The sequence below is a fragment of the Primulina eburnea genome, chromosome 9 (genome assembly GCF_022965805.1).
Source record: "Primulina eburnea isolate SZY01 chromosome 9, ASM2296580v1, whole genome shotgun sequence".
Lineage (NCBI taxonomy): Eukaryota > Viridiplantae > Streptophyta > Magnoliopsida > Lamiales > Gesneriaceae > Primulina > Primulina eburnea.
The window spans coordinates 30,160,906-30,178,967 of NC_133109.1; the positions used below are offsets into that span (position 1 = coordinate 30,160,906).

Sequence of the window (18,062 nt, forward strand, 5' to 3'; positions counted from 1 at the left end):
AATTTCTAAAATGCCCAACACAGAAAATAGGAATGAAACATTAAGTGTGCCCAACAACATTACATTATAAATTTTAAAAAATATAAAAAAAATCGGTATTTTGGTATATATCGAAATTTTTTGAATTTCATACTGATACTGATATCGAAAATTCCACCGTTCTAAAATATTCGGTATACCGTTAAATTCGATATGTGAGTTTTTCGCAGTATGATAAGTCATAAGTGAAATATATAGAAACGATCGGTATTTTTTGCTACCCCTAAGAGTTTGGTGAGATTTTGTATCTAATTTAGAGAGTAGTATATTATAATCCTTATCGAGAATTATTCCGTCAAAATGTGAGAAATTATCACACATTAACGTCTGAAGGGAAGAAAATAAAATTGGATATGGATAAATCTCTTGAGTTCCAATCCCTTTTTTTAAGTCTGGTTATTATTATTATTATTATTATTATTATTAATGAAAACCATTTATAAATTTGATCTTTTTTTGTAAATAAAGATATTTGCATCAAAATTTAGATTTTTATTAAATAACCTTTATTATCTCGTTAAAAAAAATATGTTATTCTTTTTACTTGAGCATAAAATATTTTATTCTATAAGAAAAGTTTTTGAAATACGAAATTTTTAGTAAATTTGGAGGAAAGCATGTGATTTACAAATGAGAAGAAATGAATATTAACAAAAGGTGAAGTATAACTTCTGAAAAGAATTTCCCGTTCCAACTCCCAACAAATCCAATTAATTTCGAAAGGATTTCAATCAATCTAATGAAATCCTACCAAACTCTTCCCGATTACAATTCAATTTTAAAATCACATTCTTCTTCACAAGTCCAAATTCTGAGGTTTATATAATTTTATCAAATCAGAGTGAGTATACAACAAGTCAAAGTGTAGTGACCGACGATTTCGGTTGAGAATAAATCTAGCAAACACACAAATATGATAAAATTAAATCCCTAAAATCTCTATAAGATTTGAGCTTATAACGAGGATAACCAATGATTCAGTGTGGGCTCCACATATTTTGTGGGGGCCTCACACCAAATGAATAGTTGATGCGCAAAATTTTTAGACCGTCGTCAAACAGAATTCGACATGGAAAATGATAGACAAATTGTAAAGGTTGTTGAGCAAAAAAGATGAACAAAACAACAAAAAGGAACAATCAACAAGTAGAGGGCACCAATTTTTCTTGAGGTTGAAGGGAAATGGAAGGGAATTTGGAGTGAAACTTCCATCTGATTTGTGGGCATTACCAAGCTTTTCATCACATGTCCAACACACAAACTCAACAAAAAGTAGCTTTTCACAAGTAGGGGGTGGCCAATTTCAATTATTAGATTTCCCAATCTTTCCCCATACCACACCCTTCTTACAAATTATTTAAACATTTTAAACCATATATTCCATTATTTTCCTTTACATTTATCTCACATTTCATAAAAAATAAAAAATTAAATCTAACATATAGTAGAAAAATCAAATATAATTAATGAATAAAGTAGAATCAAATGTTTTCTTGTAGTTTTTGTGAGTAAAGATTGATGGGCCCAAAACCAAGTCAACTTCAAAACTCATTGCAATAGGGTTTGGGCCCTGGGCCCACCAGCTCCATTGACGGGCTAATGCATTGACTGACCGGCTAATGGTCCATATCACCTCCCCACATTAAAGGTATATTAACTTTGGGTAACTCACTCAACAATATATTCAAACTTCGACGGAAAAGATGCGTTATAGTTTATCTAACATTGTGTTGTCACGTTGTGCTGGAATAGATAGACGAGTAAGTCTATTGTGAGATAGTCTTACGAATTTTTATTTATGACATGAGTCAATCTTACTGATATTCACAATAAAAAGTAATAATCTTAGCATAAAAAGTAATATTTTTTCATGGATGACTCAAATAAGATATATGTCTCACAAAATACGACACGTGAGACCGTTTCATATAAGTTTTTGCCTAGATAGATTTCAAGACAAAATACGACTCTTGAGACCATCTTGTACAAGTTTTTGTCTAGATAGATTTCAAGATTTAAAATAATTTTTTTATTTAAACATGTAACATCGTAATATTCAAATTTATTATTTACATGTTTATATAGTATTTTATATCAATAAAGATGATTTTCAAGCTCACTCAATAATGACTTCATTTGAAATACATTCTAATTTGTATTATTCATTTTTCAATAAATAAAGTGCGAATTTAAGATTTGATCTATTATTTCCCTGTAAACAATAAAATCAATCAAAATTCATAATTTTTTTTTTTAAAATTCATCTCTCCAAGTGCACTTTTAAATATGGAATCAGGTATTGGATTTGGGATCCAATTATATATTACATATGAAAAAAAAAAACATTTCCTCTCAACTCAAAAGATTTGAAAATTGGGCTTTTATTTTTGAAAATTGTTTTTAAAAAATTTGTATGAACCGAAGATTCGGATTTTCTTTTCGATGGATTTTCTTAAAATCACTTTAAAATTAATAATATTATTTTATCGTCGTATATTAAATTTCACTGTCAATCTCATTCCCCAAACAAATCGTTCCCAAAATGTACAAGAAATCTAGAAAGAATTTTTTTTAAAAAAGAATTATTAAATATAGGAGAAGTTGGTGAAAAATCTCCAATCAAAACATTTCTTTGGTTCACTCTCTATCCACAAAATTGTGGTATTATGTCATACAAAATGTGGTATACTTCATGTGTGGAAATGTGGTACACTTCATATGGAAATGTTATATTAAAAAAATATCCAGGGACTGAACACAAAAAAAATCGACGGCTGAGAACTGAATACCAATCTACCGTTAAACAAAGTTCGGTGTAGAAAAATGAAGTGACTAGGAAGGTCTAATCTGAAGTCATCGTAGTCCAGCTTATGATCAAGAAAAATTCTCTAAATTTAAAAATGGAGGGGACTAAATTCTTTGAAAAAAAAAAATTGGAAAAAAGAAAAAATGACAAGAGAAGACCGAAGAGAAACAATGAAATTGCAAAGCAACGCGTTTTGTCAAAGGAGAACAAACAAAGAGCAACCCCACTGTTTCCTCCTCCCTCTATCTTTCTTTCCTCTCTTTGCTCACCTCTGTGGACTCTGTTTCGCGAGTACAATTCGAAGAAAAAAGCTGATCCCGGAATTAGGGTTAGGGTTTTTATCGCGCTCCATTACCTGATTCCAAGAAAAAGGTGGAAAAGCGAGGGTCCGAGCTTTTCTTGGGGCTTTTTGAGGACCCCTTTTGGTTCTTCAGCAATGGGTTGTCTTTCTTTTCTTATGATATCGCACCATCTGCACAGGACGTTGAGGGTTTTGGTTTTCCTCTGTGTTGTCTTGTTTTCAGCTCAGAAGAGAGCTGTTTGGGGCTCCGATTTGGATAAATCCGTGCTCTTGGAGTTGAAGGATTCACTTTCGGACCCTTCTGGTGTGCTGAGTAGCTGGAATTTGGATAGCCCGGATCACTGTGCGTGGACCGGGGTTTCTTGTGATTTGGGTTCCCGGGTCGTGGCGCTGAATGTTTCTGGTGGAGGTAATTCTTTGTCTTGTGCTAGAATTGCTCAATTCCCGTTGTACGGCTTTGGAATTAGAAGGCCTTGTTTGAAAAGTAAAGGTAAAATTTTGGGTACACTGAGCCCTTCTATTGCAAAACTTACTGGACTCAAGATTTTATCTCTGCCCTTCAATGAGCTAAGTGGTGAGATTCCCGTGGAAATTTGGGGTATGGAGAGTCTTGAGAATCTTGACCTTGAAGGGAATTTGATCTCAGGCTCTTTGCCCGCTCAATTTAATGGTTTGAAAAATTTGAAAGTTCTTAACTTGGGATTTAACAAGATGTCTGGGGGGATTCCAAGGTCTCTCTCCGCCTGTGTTGCTCTTGAAGTTTTGAATTTAGCTGGGAATCAGATTGATGGATCAATTCCGGCGTTTATTGGCAATTTTAAAGATTTAAGGGGGCTTTACTTGTCCTATAATATACTCAATGGGCCGATTCCCCTTGAGATCGGGGATAACTGCAGGAAGCTTGAGTATTTGGAGCTTTCAGGGAATTACTTGTCCGAAGGTATTCCTAAAAGTCTTGGAAACTGTAGTTGGTTGAAAACGCTTGTGCTATTCTCAAATATGTTGGAAGATGTTATTCCTAGTGAACTTGGTCGGCTGAGTCAGCTTGAAGTGCTGGATGTGTCGAGAAACAGTTTTAGTGGCACCATACCATCTGAGCTCGGAGGGTGCTCAAATTTATCTGTCCTTGTGTTGTCAAGCTTATGGGATCCTCTTCCAAATGTCGCAAGTCTTGGAAGTGGTCTTACAATGGAAAAGTTGGCAAATACTGGCAATGAATTTAATTTCTATGTAGGTACAATTCCAAATGAAGTTACCAGTCTCTCTAGCTTGAGGGTTGTCTGGGCACCTCGAGCAACTCTTCTAGGAACGTTGCCTGTTAGTTGGGGTTCTTGTGACAACTTGGAGATGTTAAATTTGGCTCAAAATTTTTATTCTGGACATGTCCCCGAGGGGCTTAGCAGTTGCAAGAAACTGCATTTTCTCGATTTGAGCACAAATAGACTCAGTGGTGAGATCCTTGACAAAATTCCCGTTCCTTGTATGACTCGGTTTGATATTAGTGGGAATTTTTTGACTGGTTCAATCCCCAGATTTAATGGATCTTGTACACCGGTGCAATCAATATATGGGGAATCTCAAGATCCTTATGATCCATCTGCTGCATATATATCATATTTTGGATATAGAACTCAAGTTGAAACTTCTTTGCCATTTTTTGAAGATGCTGGTACTTTCCCTGTGATCCATAACTTTGGTTCTAACAACTTCACAGGCCTTGTGCAGTCAATGCCTATTGCATCTGAAAGATTGGGAAAGCAAACAGTTTATGCATTTCTTGCTGGCGGCAACAAGCTTACTGGTTCGTTCCCTGGAAGTTTTTTTGAAAAGTGTGATCAAGTGAGAGGTATGATTGTTAACGTCTCTGAGAATTGGTTATCTGGCCAAATTCCGATAGATATTGGCACAATGTGCAAGTCTCTGCTGCTCCTTGATGCTTCGGCTAATCAACTGGTGGGTGGTCTTCCTTCCGGCATCAGTGACTTGGTGTCACTTGATGTTCTTAATTTAAGCTCGAACCGTTTGCAAGGTCTGATTCCTATCAATCTTGGCCAGATAAAGGATCTCCGATGCCTTTCTTTAGCTGGAAATTACCTGAATGGTTCCATCCCTGCAAGCGTGGCACGGCTACACTCTCTGGAAGTTCTTGACCTGTCATCAAACTCTCTGTCTGGTGAAATTCCTACAGACCTTGAGAATTTGAGGAACTTGAGGGTTCTCCTCCTGAGCAATAACAAATTTTCTGGGCAGATCCCGGCAAGGGTCGCAAATATAACCACTCTGTTGACATTTAATGTGTCATTCAATAATTTTTCTGGACCTTTGCCTCTGAATAATAATTCCATCAAATGCAACAGTTTCCTTGGGAACCCTTTCCTCCAGCCTTGCCCTTCGTTCTTGTTAGCTTCGCCACCTGCTGATCAGCACAGAAACTGGCAAAATGATGCTACTTCTCCATCATCAAGTCCAAATGGAACAAGTGAACATGGAGGCTTCAACTCAATTGAGATTGCTTCTATAACATCAGCTGCAGCTATTGTATCTGTTCTTCTTGCTCTTATTGTTCTATTTGTATACACAAGAAAGTGGAAACCACGGTCCCGAGTAAGTGGAACTGCCCGAAAGGAAGTGATCACCTTTACCGACATTGGTGTTCCACTAACATTTGATATTGTTGTGCGTGCCGCAGCAAATTTTAATGCAAGCAACTGCATCGGCAGTGGAGGTTTTGGTGCTACATACAAAGCTGAGGTTGCTCCAGGTGTCCTGGTTGCCGTAAAGCGCCTATCATTGGGACGTTTCCAAGGTGTTCAGCAATTTGATGCAGAAATCAAAACCCTGGGGAGGCTTCGCCATCGAAACCTTGTTACTTTGATAGGATATCATGCCAGTGAAACCGAGATGTTTCTGATTTACAACTATTTACCAGGTGGCAATCTTGAAAAGTTTATTCAAGAAAGATCCACCAGAGCTGTTGATTGGAGAATACTGCACAAAATTGCTTTAGACATTGCAAGGGCACTCGCCTACCTACATGACCAATGTGTCCCACGAGTTCTTCATCGTGATGTGAAGCCAAGTAATATTTTACTGGATGAGGAGCATAATGCCTATCTATCTGATTTTGGACTAGCTAGGCTATTGGGGACTTCTGAAACTCACGCCACAACAGGTGTGGCAGGAACTTTCGGGTACGTAGCTCCAGAATACGCCATGACTTGCCGTGTCTCTGACAAGGCTGATGTATATAGCTATGGAGTTGTGCTGCTTGAGTTGATTTCCGATAAGAAAGCTCTGGATCCATCCTTCTCTTCCTATGGAAATGGGTTTAACATTGTCACATGGGCGTGCATGCTTCTACAGCAAGGCCATGCCAAGGAATTCTTTACTGCTGGGTTGTGGGATCCGAGCCCGCACGACGATTTGGTCGAAGTCTTGCATCTGGCAGTCGTTTGTACTGTCGACTCGCTGTCGAGCAGGCCAACAATGAAGCAGGTAGTAAGACGGCTTAAACAACTTCAACCTCCATCTTGTTAGAAATGCAGAAGAATTTCATTTTATTGATACGGAATGTTAAAAAGTCAATTGTATTTGTGACCCGGCGCATTTATGGGAGAAGTGGTTTTGGTTGTCTTCTTGGGGCTACTGTCAGTATTGAATTTTTAGCTACTTGTATATTTTAGTGTAGCTTTTACCGACCCCCAATTTTTTTCCATGGCTGAGTCTTAGATTAAGGGGGGATTCATTTACTAATGTTCTGCGGAATGAAGCAGATATTTGTTTATGGTGCTGTATACTTGTATCTTTTTTCTCTCTCTTTTCTTGGTTCAAGTAAAATAAGAAAGATTAGTGTTTTTTTTTCTTTTTTGCAAGATTTCATCCCATGTTTCCCAGCCTGTGAAATCAACACTATTTATACATAGCAGGCCCAATTTCTTGCACCGCAGACTATGTTTGATTCTGGGTAAAAACTTGTGTGAGACGTTAATGAGTTGTATTTGTGAGATATGTCTCTTATTTGGATCATTAATGAAAAAATATTAATTTTTATGTTAAAATTATTATTTTTTATTGTGAATATAATAGGTAAGATTGACTTGTCTCACATATTAAGATCCGTGAGATAAAATAACTATCTAGTAATTTCCCAAAACATCATTAAAAGTTCAAGGCATGTTTGACAGGATGGAATGAGTTGGAAATGATATTATCATTTTAAATATCATTTCATTCTTCATTTCTGTTATTTTGGAATATGAAATGTTCATGAGAAATTGAGAATAGACATTCTCACCACTGTGGTTGAATTTATCTAATCTCCTAACTTTTATATATTCGTATTATATATTTATATAATTTTTTTTGAATTCTTTTTATAATAAATAATTATAATTTATTTTTACAATATACTAATAATAAATATAATTTTAATTATAGAGAAATATTAATAATAAAAAATCATAAGTTAAGAATAAAATAAAATATTATTTAATAATTATAGATAATAATAGATGATGATGAAATAACAAGAAGTAATTTAATAATATTTTAATTGTAATATAATTTGGTTATTAAAAATAATTTTATTTTAATTATTTTTTCAATATTTTATATCAATCATAGAAATTAAATAGATATCATTTCATTATATGATCCAATCAGTTTTTATTAAATTTTATTTTATCATAACCAAGCATGGCGTAAGCCAATCTCATACGCGTCCGTACAAGTGTATTAATTTTGAATACATCGAATATATGAAGTTGTTTTTTGTTTGTTTTTTTTTTTTTTAAGAAAGATATATCAAGTTAATATTTTATGTAACGATGCGGAAATCTTACTATACTATACTATATATAATTACCATACTATATGTAATAATTATATATTATAATTCTACTCATATCTCATCAATTTTTTAAATATTTTTTTTTCAATTAATTATTATAGATGTCAATTTATTTATTATTATTCTAAATGCCAAAATCATATTAAATCAAATATCTGAATTAAACAATTTATTTGAAAAAAAAAATTATTTATATGCAAATATAATACTAAAGAATATGTCGACGGTCTCACGAATCTTTATCTGTGAGACAGATCAATCTTACATATATTCACACTAAAAAGTAATACTCTTAACATAAAAAATAACATTTCTTCATGGATAACCCAAATAAGATATCAGTCTCACAAAATACGACCCATGAGACCGTATCATACAAGTTTTTGTCAATACTAAATACGTTATATTATATTATATATATCATGTGTTCGATGAGGCTAGTTTAATTTTAAAGACTCCTCTGAAATTGTAGAACGAAATCCTTCTTGGATCAATCAATAACAACACTTGCTCCAAATAAATAAAATGGCTCATCGTTAAAAAATCTTCTTACAACCAAATCTCTCCCTTCGGGAGCCATGTTTTCTTCATGAAGTACAAGAAAGTCTGGAAACTTTCCTGCATAAACCAAATCCAGAATCCCACCCTAACCTTCCCACCAAAGTTCGTCTCGGAAGATCATTACAAAAGAGGAGAGGGGTTAACAACTATGTGCTTCAAAGGGTTCTCCACATTGCCGCCGCCGCCATGCTTCACGAATTCGGCTGGTGAAAGGAATTGACCATGGCAAACGCACAGAATTCTAACTTCCTCCCCCTTTTTGTATCTGTATAGAAACCCGTTGACCTTATTGCCGTTTATTCCATCACATTTCGTTGATACGTAAGGCATATCGAGCATGGCGTTCTTGAGCGTTTCTTTTGCTCCATATGTTGTACCTTCATCGCCACTAGAAGGGCTCTTCACCTCAGTATTTTGTGTTCCTGTTATAATACATAAGATACATGACATCCCACAAAGATTTAGAGCAAATTCAGTATTAAAATTGACTTTCAATTTTCACATCATATTGCATTTGGAGTGGAGAGAATTAATTTGAAATCCACAACCATAATGATGCCAAAACCTAGTTAGGGAGTTAAAAACCATTATCCCAAACAAACCAACAGATTTGTTAGTACGGATTTCAAATCTCTAGCTTCAAATACATTAATCCAAATGCAACCCTTCTGTTTTAACTAGCTGAACATTATAAAAGATCAAAATCGTGAACGATTTTCCAGAGGTGGACCATGGATTTCATTACAAGACAATAATCATCAACAAAACTCCAGAAGAAAGTATATTCTTTCGTTATAATATGATTTCCTAATATAAAAGGAGTCGTTGAATTTATAATGCAGCATCAGGAAAATGTTCATGAAGAGTGTGTTATTCACCTCATATTACAAACATAAAATGTGATACACAGAGTTGAAACAAAGCACTTATTTCTCGAGGAGCATAAGCAGCAATTGCTCCTATTGTTCTCAACCATAGAGTTTCAAAGATTCGACTCAAGCACTCAATCTTACATATTCTACAACAAAAATCAAAAACCATGTTTTCCAACTCCAAAATCACCCAACATTGTCCATGATAATCACATAAGAAAACCAAGTCCAAAATGGCATCTGGTCACTAATAGTATGGGGTATATAAGAAACAGAATTAAATGACCCGATGCCAAATTTCTACATACATAAAAAAATCAAAGTCACACTTCCTATTTGTTAGTTCAACAAAGAACAATTTAAAGTGCATATTTTAGGCACAGTACCAAGAATTTTTGTTTAAAAAAAAATTACAAAGATGTGAATTGTAATATATACCATTTATATGCTGGCTCTGAGTTTCAGAAACTCCAGATGAACCACTCACCCTTGATCCAGTTGACCCTTCCATTGCATGTCCATTCTCCAAGCCATTACAATTCTCATTGCAAACCATTTGAAAGCCACCATTTTCAGATTCCAAACAGCTCTCCTTGTCCTTCACCACACGCACATTCTTCAACTTCTCCATCCTCTTCTTCCTCGCCTCCATACGCCGCATCGACTGCAGTTCCCTGCGGCGGCGGACCTCCTCCGCCGCCGCCTCTGTCGGCAGAGAGCAGGCCCTCATCAACGGCTGCCCGTAACTCTCAAGCACAGACACACGTGGTGGTTGTGTGCCTCCCCCATTATCAGCCGCAGCCTCAACTGGGGAAACCAAATCCGAAATGGAAGAATAACGCTTCAGCTTCTTTCTAGCCGGGTCCACACCAAATCTACCGTTCGATGAAAGCCCTAAACTCAATTCCATATCTTCATCTTCCTCTTCAAAACCCTGGCTCGTGAATTTATGCTGCAGATCTATTCGAACCCCATTCGCCAGCAAAGAAAGATTGAATTTTTCTTCATTTTCTTGAACTTTTGCCATAACACAAGCAAGAGAAAGAAAACCCAGAAAAGATTTGGAAGAATTCGCCAAACCCAGATGGTAAAACACACTTCCAATTCAAAATTCAGGCGGGTTCTTCAAAAACCAAAAAATTCCGCGCGAGTTTCCACGCAAAAATCAACATGTTTTCTAACAGAACAAATAACAGAACCGAATTTTCGGCGCTCCTAACCAACGGGGTGGGAAAAAAATCTTATCTTCTGAAACTAAGAGAAAGCGGCCGGCGATATAGAGAGAAGCGAATGGTGAGGGAAAATAGGGAGAAATCGTTGGAGGAAGAGGTGGAAATGGAAGAGGGATCTTGATTATAGGAGAGAGGGTGAAATGACGGAAAGGGTCTTTCAGCCGTAACGTAGGTTTGTCAGAAAATCGACACGTGGCGGCATGAGACGCGATTGCACTCTGTCACGTGGTTGAGACAACCAGTTTTCTAGGTCAAGTACTAAACAGGCGTCTCCAGCGACTTAGTTATATCCATCATATTAAAATCAATAATTTTAATTATAAAAATAAATAAATTTTCAGTAATCTTTTTCTCATTTTTCATTATGACTCTTGAGTATACAAAGACGACTTCACAAATTTTTATCTGTGTAACGGGTCAATTCTATCGATAATCACAATAAAAAATAATATTCTTAATATAAAAAGTAATACTTTTTCATTAATAATCCAAATAAAAAATTTGTCTCACAAATATGATCCGTGAAACCATCTTACACAAGTTTTTATCATGGCTCTTTTAGTAAAGATAGTTTGTAATCATTAAAAAATAATTAAAAAATCAATTTTGTATGTGTTTTCAAAATCAAATTTTGTATTAAACACTGTTTAATTTAAGGCAAAAACTTGTGTGAGACGGTCTCACGGGTAGTATTTATAAGACAGATCTCTTATTTGGGTCACTAATGAAAAAGTATTATTTTTTATGCTAAGAGTATTACTTTCTATTGTGAATATGGGTAGGGTTGACTCGTCTCACAGATTATGATCTGTGAGACGGTCTCACATGAAACTCACTCTTAATTTAATTGAAATCTAAAACTTTATGGAGTTAAAATAACGGGAAATTTGGCTTCAGTTCCCAGCCGCTTTTTTTCTTTGTTTTCAGTCCCTAGGTACTTTTTTAGTACCACATTTCCACATGAAGTGTACCACATTTCCACATGAAGTGTACCACATTTTGTATGAAATAGTACCACAATTTTGTGGGTAGGGAGTGAATGCAAAAAAATATTATGATTGGGGATTTTTAAATAACTTCCCCTTAAAATAATTTATTTATCAAATACTACCTATTTCCAATTTTTACCTTTTCAACTTTTGTTTTTTTAAAATACATGAAATAACTTTTTGATTAGGGTTGTTTTAAAATGTTCAAACGCTATTCAATTTTGATTTTTATTATAATTTTATTGTACGTTTTTATACACAAAATCTTTTGAGGTCATTTCATGAATCAATTTTGTGAGATGAATTTCGACACGATCCAATTCATAAAGATCATTGTTCCACTATTATAATCAGAGTTCGTTCGTCGCACGCCACCCTTTATATTGGAAAATTTGGGAACGTTGACGAGTTCGTAATCACCAATCACCGTCTAAGTTGGAAAAAATGGATCAAAACATTACTGTATAAATTTTATTCCGAGGTGGCGGAGGATGAGACGACATTATTATATTATATATTTGTCTCGTGGCCAATAGGAATGGGAGAAACATTGTCCGAAAAATAATATTATATTGAGTAAAGTATTTATTAATTAATAAATTAGCAAGTTGGTGTGCAAGTAACAATAGACAAATGTCAATTGGGGCCATTAATGATTAATATTCCCAAAAACAAATAATTTAATTTGAAAACTACACGGAAATATAATAATCTATGCTTTTCAACTTTTAATGTGAGGCAAGTTGTCTTGAGAAACACTTGAAAATTGGGAAAACTCGGAGCTAACATGATCGATAATCGTAGTTAATTATTATCCGTGTGACGACGTTGTATGTATGAATGATGTTTTTGTAACGTTTGATGAAATTGTTTTCTTTAAAACGAGAATATTGTAGTAGGTCGAATACATAGTAAATGATGTATTGAAAATTATGATGTTTATTGTCAATATGTTGTATGTTATTTGATTAAAATAGAGGTTCTTATGCTAATATTTTTAATTTATTTGGTGAAATATTGATTCAAATTATAATTATATTTAACTCGGAACTTTTTAAATTATTATTTTTAAGTATTTCGATTTTATTTTTATCTAAAATTTTAAATTCAATCTTATTTATTTTATATTTTTAAAATTTAGATGACTATATCATTTATAATAAAAACATATTATTTTTAAACAAAATGAATATCTAAAAAAACTTGATCTATCCGTTGATATTATAATTGTTAAGATTGGAACTTGGACCTAACTCAATTCCAAAAGCTAGCTCAAGGGGGGAGGATTGTCCAATTCTATATATACAACTCAAAGGTTATTTATCCAACCGATGTAGGACAATTAACAATAATATTTGCTATAATATTGAGTAAAATTTTGTGGCTAGCTAAATTCTTTGATCATTTTTTAAAAAATTAAAATTAAAAATTTCCAAATATTATTTTATGATTGAGAAGTCGTTGTCACAAGGAAAAAATAATAATAACGCAAGTTGGAGAATGGAGGGTCCGGGAGTCGGAGCGAATCTGTGGAAAGATAAAAATGAAATCCGAAGTGGACCCGACTGGCGATTCAAGTTGCACTTTCCGGAGCGGGTCGGTGTTGCCACGTGGAATTGTTGGTGATTTGTACACGTGTCGAGTTTTGGTGCAGAACCACATGTTACACGACAACATGCAACTTGCAGAAGGCAACGTGCTGATTGACAAAATGAATGAGAGTGGGGCCCATCTACTTTTAGCTAAACAATAATTTTGTATTAATATTTTATAAAGTTTTGGTATTTTAGAATAATCATAAGCAATGGAGGTTTGTGAGTTTTTTTTAAAATGTTATTTTTTCCTTTACATTATTATAAGGCAGGATGATTTTTGCAGTAACAACTAATTTGGCATTAGATTTGCAAGGCCTGTCTTTTTTTATATCATGTAATCACAGTTATCATAATATCCAATAAAATCTTACTCACGAAACTCTCCACACTTGGCTGTAGAGTACATGCATCCTTAGTTTCGAACAGAAGACGTATCAGGTTTCTTTGTTCCAAATACTTATGGCTTGAATGATTTTGAGTTCGAAACTTGTACTCCACAGCCAGTTGTGAGGAGTTATGTGAGTAATGATTTTATGGACTATCCTGAGGGTTGTGATTGCAGGACCAAAAAAAAAGGATTATGAACCTTACAAAATTCCACTATATCATGTTTTGGATTTGTTGATCCTTGAGCCATCTAAACGCTTCACTTATTCCCAAGATTTTCTGCAGTAGTTGGAGAGTGATAACATGGACATGAGATACTTCCATGAACCGCAACTACCAGCATTCGAGGGATTTCGAGGAGTTGGGGATGCAACTATTATCAAGGTGAAAAAATACGTTATTAAGTATTCTGCAAAAATATAATTTTTCGTTAGTTATATATATATATATTTATTTATTACAATTCACGCGAGGAGGGGGGATCGAACTCGGGGAACCGGCTAGTCCGGCAAGAGGGTGAGACCATTGGGCTACAAGCCCAATTTCGACTAAAAAATATTATTATTATTTCAAAATTATTAATTTTCACTGTATGTATAAATCAGGTCGACTCGTTTCATAAATATAGATATATGAGATTGTTGCATATGATATCTACTCCCATCGAACTTCATACCTAGAATTTTTGATTGCTTTCTATGGTTTCTGAGATTGTTTCTGGATATAAGTGTAAATAATTTATTGTGAACTTGTTTTGAATTTTATTCTACATTGAAAAGTGAACAACATACTTAGCTACTCTTCAATATATTTCTGCCTACTCCCTTTGAGCAAGCACAATTACTTTTATAATTATATGTCGTCATGTTGGTGTACCATTTTTTTCCGCATCAAAGGAATATGAAAAGTTTTAAAAATTATGTTCTGACAATCAAAATTCCCTTGGATGTTGTATGACTTAAACAATTCATAAGGCATTTATATTTGATTTACCTTTGCATTTAAGAACAATGAACACCAAAGTAGATCGTGATTAGCAGAGTTGGTCATTCTTGTAAATCCCTACGAACGATATACTAGAATCAACCACCTTCTTCAATCTCATTAATCAGATCCACGATCAAATGTTTTCTTTCTCAGGTAGATTGCACTAGAAATCCACACGAAATTTGTTTCGAGATTACATCGGCTGAATTCCGGAATTCCGACAAGCGGCAGTGGATGGCGGCGACACACGATGGAAGAAGGGTGGCCAAATTTTTGTCTTCCATATTATGAATGGCCGATTTTGGCGATGATGAAGAGAGAATAAGATTTTTGTGGACAAAAAATTGTGTGTAAAAGTTATGTTATTTTGTATAACCCATAATGAAATATTTAAAAAATTTAATACCCGATCTAATCAAGATTCTTTTGAATCATAACACTATATTTTCATTATTCAAAAACTCTCATGTATGTATATTCCATTTTGAAAATACTATGCAAAATTAAATATTAACAACTTTTAATAATACAGTTCATATATATGTACACACATACATATATTTATTTATATTTTAAATAAAATAATTTTTATTTAATTATTCAATTAGTTATTAATCAATTAATCTATTATAGTATATCCTAAAATGTTCCACGAGAATTTTGCACTTAATAATCACTATTAATAATTTGTTATTTAATTAATATATTTTAGATTTACTAAATAAATCATCATGAACTCGCTATAATTACGATCGATAATCAAATAACGTCGATGCATCAAGCGTACAAATCTCGTTAACATAAGGAAAAATGAAAAATGAAAATTTCAAATGAATTTTTTTTATACTAATCCATTTTTGACAGATGTCAGTTTTGTGAACTCTTTTATTAAAACAGATAATTCCACTTTTCTCACTTAAATACTAGTTAAGCTAAATTTCACAACTTTCATTATATGAAATTAACTCATAAACTCCTTTATAAGTAACATTTTGATCTCCATCAACTACAGTCTTCAAATTCAACTCCTTGAATATGACTATTTTAATGGGACACAAAATCCAATAATTGTGTGACTCTCAATAATTCTGGAATATATCTGACAGTGAGTTCAAATTTCATTTGATTCAAAACAACATTTGTTTATATTTGGGCTTACCCTAATTAGTTTTATTTCTTTTCAACAACCCCTTGATAAAAAAAACGTCAGAACTCAAGTCTGATTGCACCGATCAGATCATATTAACAGCATCTAGAAACATCGCCCCATGATCCATTATGTATTAGTGATAGTGTGTGCATTAACCTTAAGTTATGATTAGCGTACAATACGGTTATTTCAACTAATATATCCCGATCGAATATGCAACCATTCGTATATGAGAGTTGCAAACAAAATCGATAACGATGTTGTGTATATTTTAATAATAGTGACATGATATGTGCAAATGAGGAAACTTCTTTCCAAAATGCACATGTCTTACTCGGACCAGAGATTTCTTGTACTATTAACTCATCAGATCACATATGATATCTCAACTCATGGTGATCAGTGAATCCTTGACTACAAGGCATCGACTCATATGTATTTTGAAACTACACCCAAACTCGTCACCTGATGACACTCTATGGAGTCGATAAATGGATTAAAATACATGATAGTACGTAGAACCTCTACATTGTCCCAAGTCAAATAACTAATGATGTACAACCATAACCGCATACTTTTCAACCCAATAAGTGATAGCCACTTCGAAAGTTCGAGGGTGAGTTGTTTTGTTCTTGATCAAATGATCACTCATCTGTATGAATCCACGTCCAAATATGGTGTTTACATAACAGATGAAACTCTCAAACTCGAGCGACTTTTATCCTTATTTTACACGGCTGAATCAACTAAGAATTAGTTTAGAATATACAATATATTTTAATGAGTTTCCTGATCTTACATTAAGAGACAAACTTCATGGTACCTATTGTATATTCAATGATTTTGTCTATGCAGTTGTATGAGTATACGGATAATGTAAATGATATAATTGATAAAATCGTAAAATATTATTAAAATAAAGATTGTTTTTAAATAAGAGTAAAAAAACACAAGACACAAATTGATTTATTAGACACGTCCTACTCTAATACATGGAAGTGGAATTATTAAAGCAAATGTTAATGGAATGGAGTCGTAGCCGGAGGTTTTTTTAAATGTGAAAATGAATCCGAAATTTATGCAAACTTAAATGTCATAAAGTTACGTATTTCAACAACACAAATGTCTACTTATTTTTCAATTATTCATCCATTGTCACATATACATATTTTTAATTCCACAGTAAATTCGAAAAAATCATAATACTAAATATTATTATATTCTTTGCTCCATGACCGCCCCCATCATCGATTGAAGTACACTTTTGCATTCGCAAACTGATCTCATGTAGTTCCTTCACAATTTTATCCAATCTCTCACACGAGACACCATTTTTCTCAGGGTTTTAAATCTATCCTAGCTATTGAAGTCATCTAGGTTTGGGCTGCAATCCATGGTGGTAACAGTCCATTTCCGATGATAGGGGAGGTGATTGCAAATAATCGAAAGGACTCATGGTTTAGGTTTGAACAAGAAAATCAATCGTACAAACTTGACCTAAAGACAGAACACGTGATAAAATGCACAAATTTATCGAAAAACTGATTTGCAGTTTATGAGAATAGCATTTAACTAAATAACACGTGAATTTTAAATATTGTCATTTTATTATACAAACCAACATAAACAATCACATTTGAATGCAAGGGGAAAAAAACAAGTTCAAAAAATATCCTAATCAGCCACATCCAAATATATTTTCCAGGAGAGATCATAAATATAAATGGAAAAAAAAACCCAACATTAGTTCGAGTTCTTGAATTCATTCGAGCGAAAACCAAAGAAAGGCCAAATCTTTATAAAAATCTATCACAATCTCACTCAAATTTCCGAAATATACTTGATACTCACTGAAAATTTAGGGTTCGGTACCAGAAAGTGATACTATCGCGAGTGCAGACCTTGAATTTACTTTATGTCTGAAAGCATAAAGAAGACTGTTAGAAGGGGGCAGGGAGGGTGTTCCGGTGTAGCCCCTCCGACGTTCAAGTCAAATATTGAGAATAAAATGAGAGAGCATCTAGAGACGCTGCTAAGAATCCATATATTGAATAAATGAATTAGACAATCAAACCTGATATTTATAGGAAAGTACATGAGACATGGGCCTTCTACCTTGGCTAGGGATGGGCTGGGATCCAAAATCCGGTTTGGACCTAATCTTGATGGGCCTATTCATGGGGTATCACTAGTCTTCCCCTCCCCAATCAAACTGAATCGCAGGTTCAAAGTTCGATTACGTGTCCTCGGTTTACAATATGTGAGTTGTGTTTTCTTCTCCTGCCGCTCACATC

At 34.0% G+C, this 18,062-nt stretch overlaps 2 protein-coding genes across 2 annotated transcripts; one reads left to right on the plus strand and one right to left on the minus strand.

Moving 5' to 3' along the window:
* The first annotated feature begins 2,984 nt into the window (after positions 1-2,984).
* Positions 2,985-7,064, plus strand: LOC140841572 (LRR receptor-like serine/threonine-protein kinase RPK2). Its single transcript, XM_073209094.1, has one exon. It carries the CDS (start codon positions 3,282-3,284, stop codon positions 6,681-6,683), a length of 3,402 nt encoding a protein of 1,133 aa, XP_073065195.1. The 5' UTR covers positions 2,985-3,281; the 3' UTR covers positions 6,684-7,064.
* Positions 7,065-8,485: 1,421 nt separating this feature from the next.
* On the minus strand, positions 8,486-10,775 carry LOC140841573 (ninja-family protein AFP3-like). The gene is made up of 2 exons (XM_073209095.1): positions 9,867-10,775; positions 8,486-8,978 (listed from the first exon to the last, which is right to left on the minus strand). Exons 1-2 carry the CDS (start codon positions 10,453-10,455, stop codon positions 8,677-8,679), a joined length of 891 nt encoding a protein of 296 aa, XP_073065196.1. The 5' UTR covers positions 10,456-10,775; the 3' UTR covers positions 8,486-8,676.
* Between the last annotated feature and the right edge of the window lie 7,287 nt (positions 10,776-18,062).

Coding starts and splice junctions, on each gene's coding strand:
- LOC140841573 (XM_073209095.1), bottom strand. CDS start 10,455: ATGGCAAAAGTTCAAGAAAATGAAGAAAAATTCAATCTTTCTTTGCTG. Junction 8,979..9,866: donor TCAGAGCCAGCATATAAATG/GTATATATTACA, acceptor GTATTATAACAG/GAACACAAAATACTGAGGTG.
- LOC140841572 (XM_073209094.1), top strand. CDS start 3,282: ATGGGTTGTCTTTCTTTTCTTATGATATCGCACCATCTGCACAGGACG.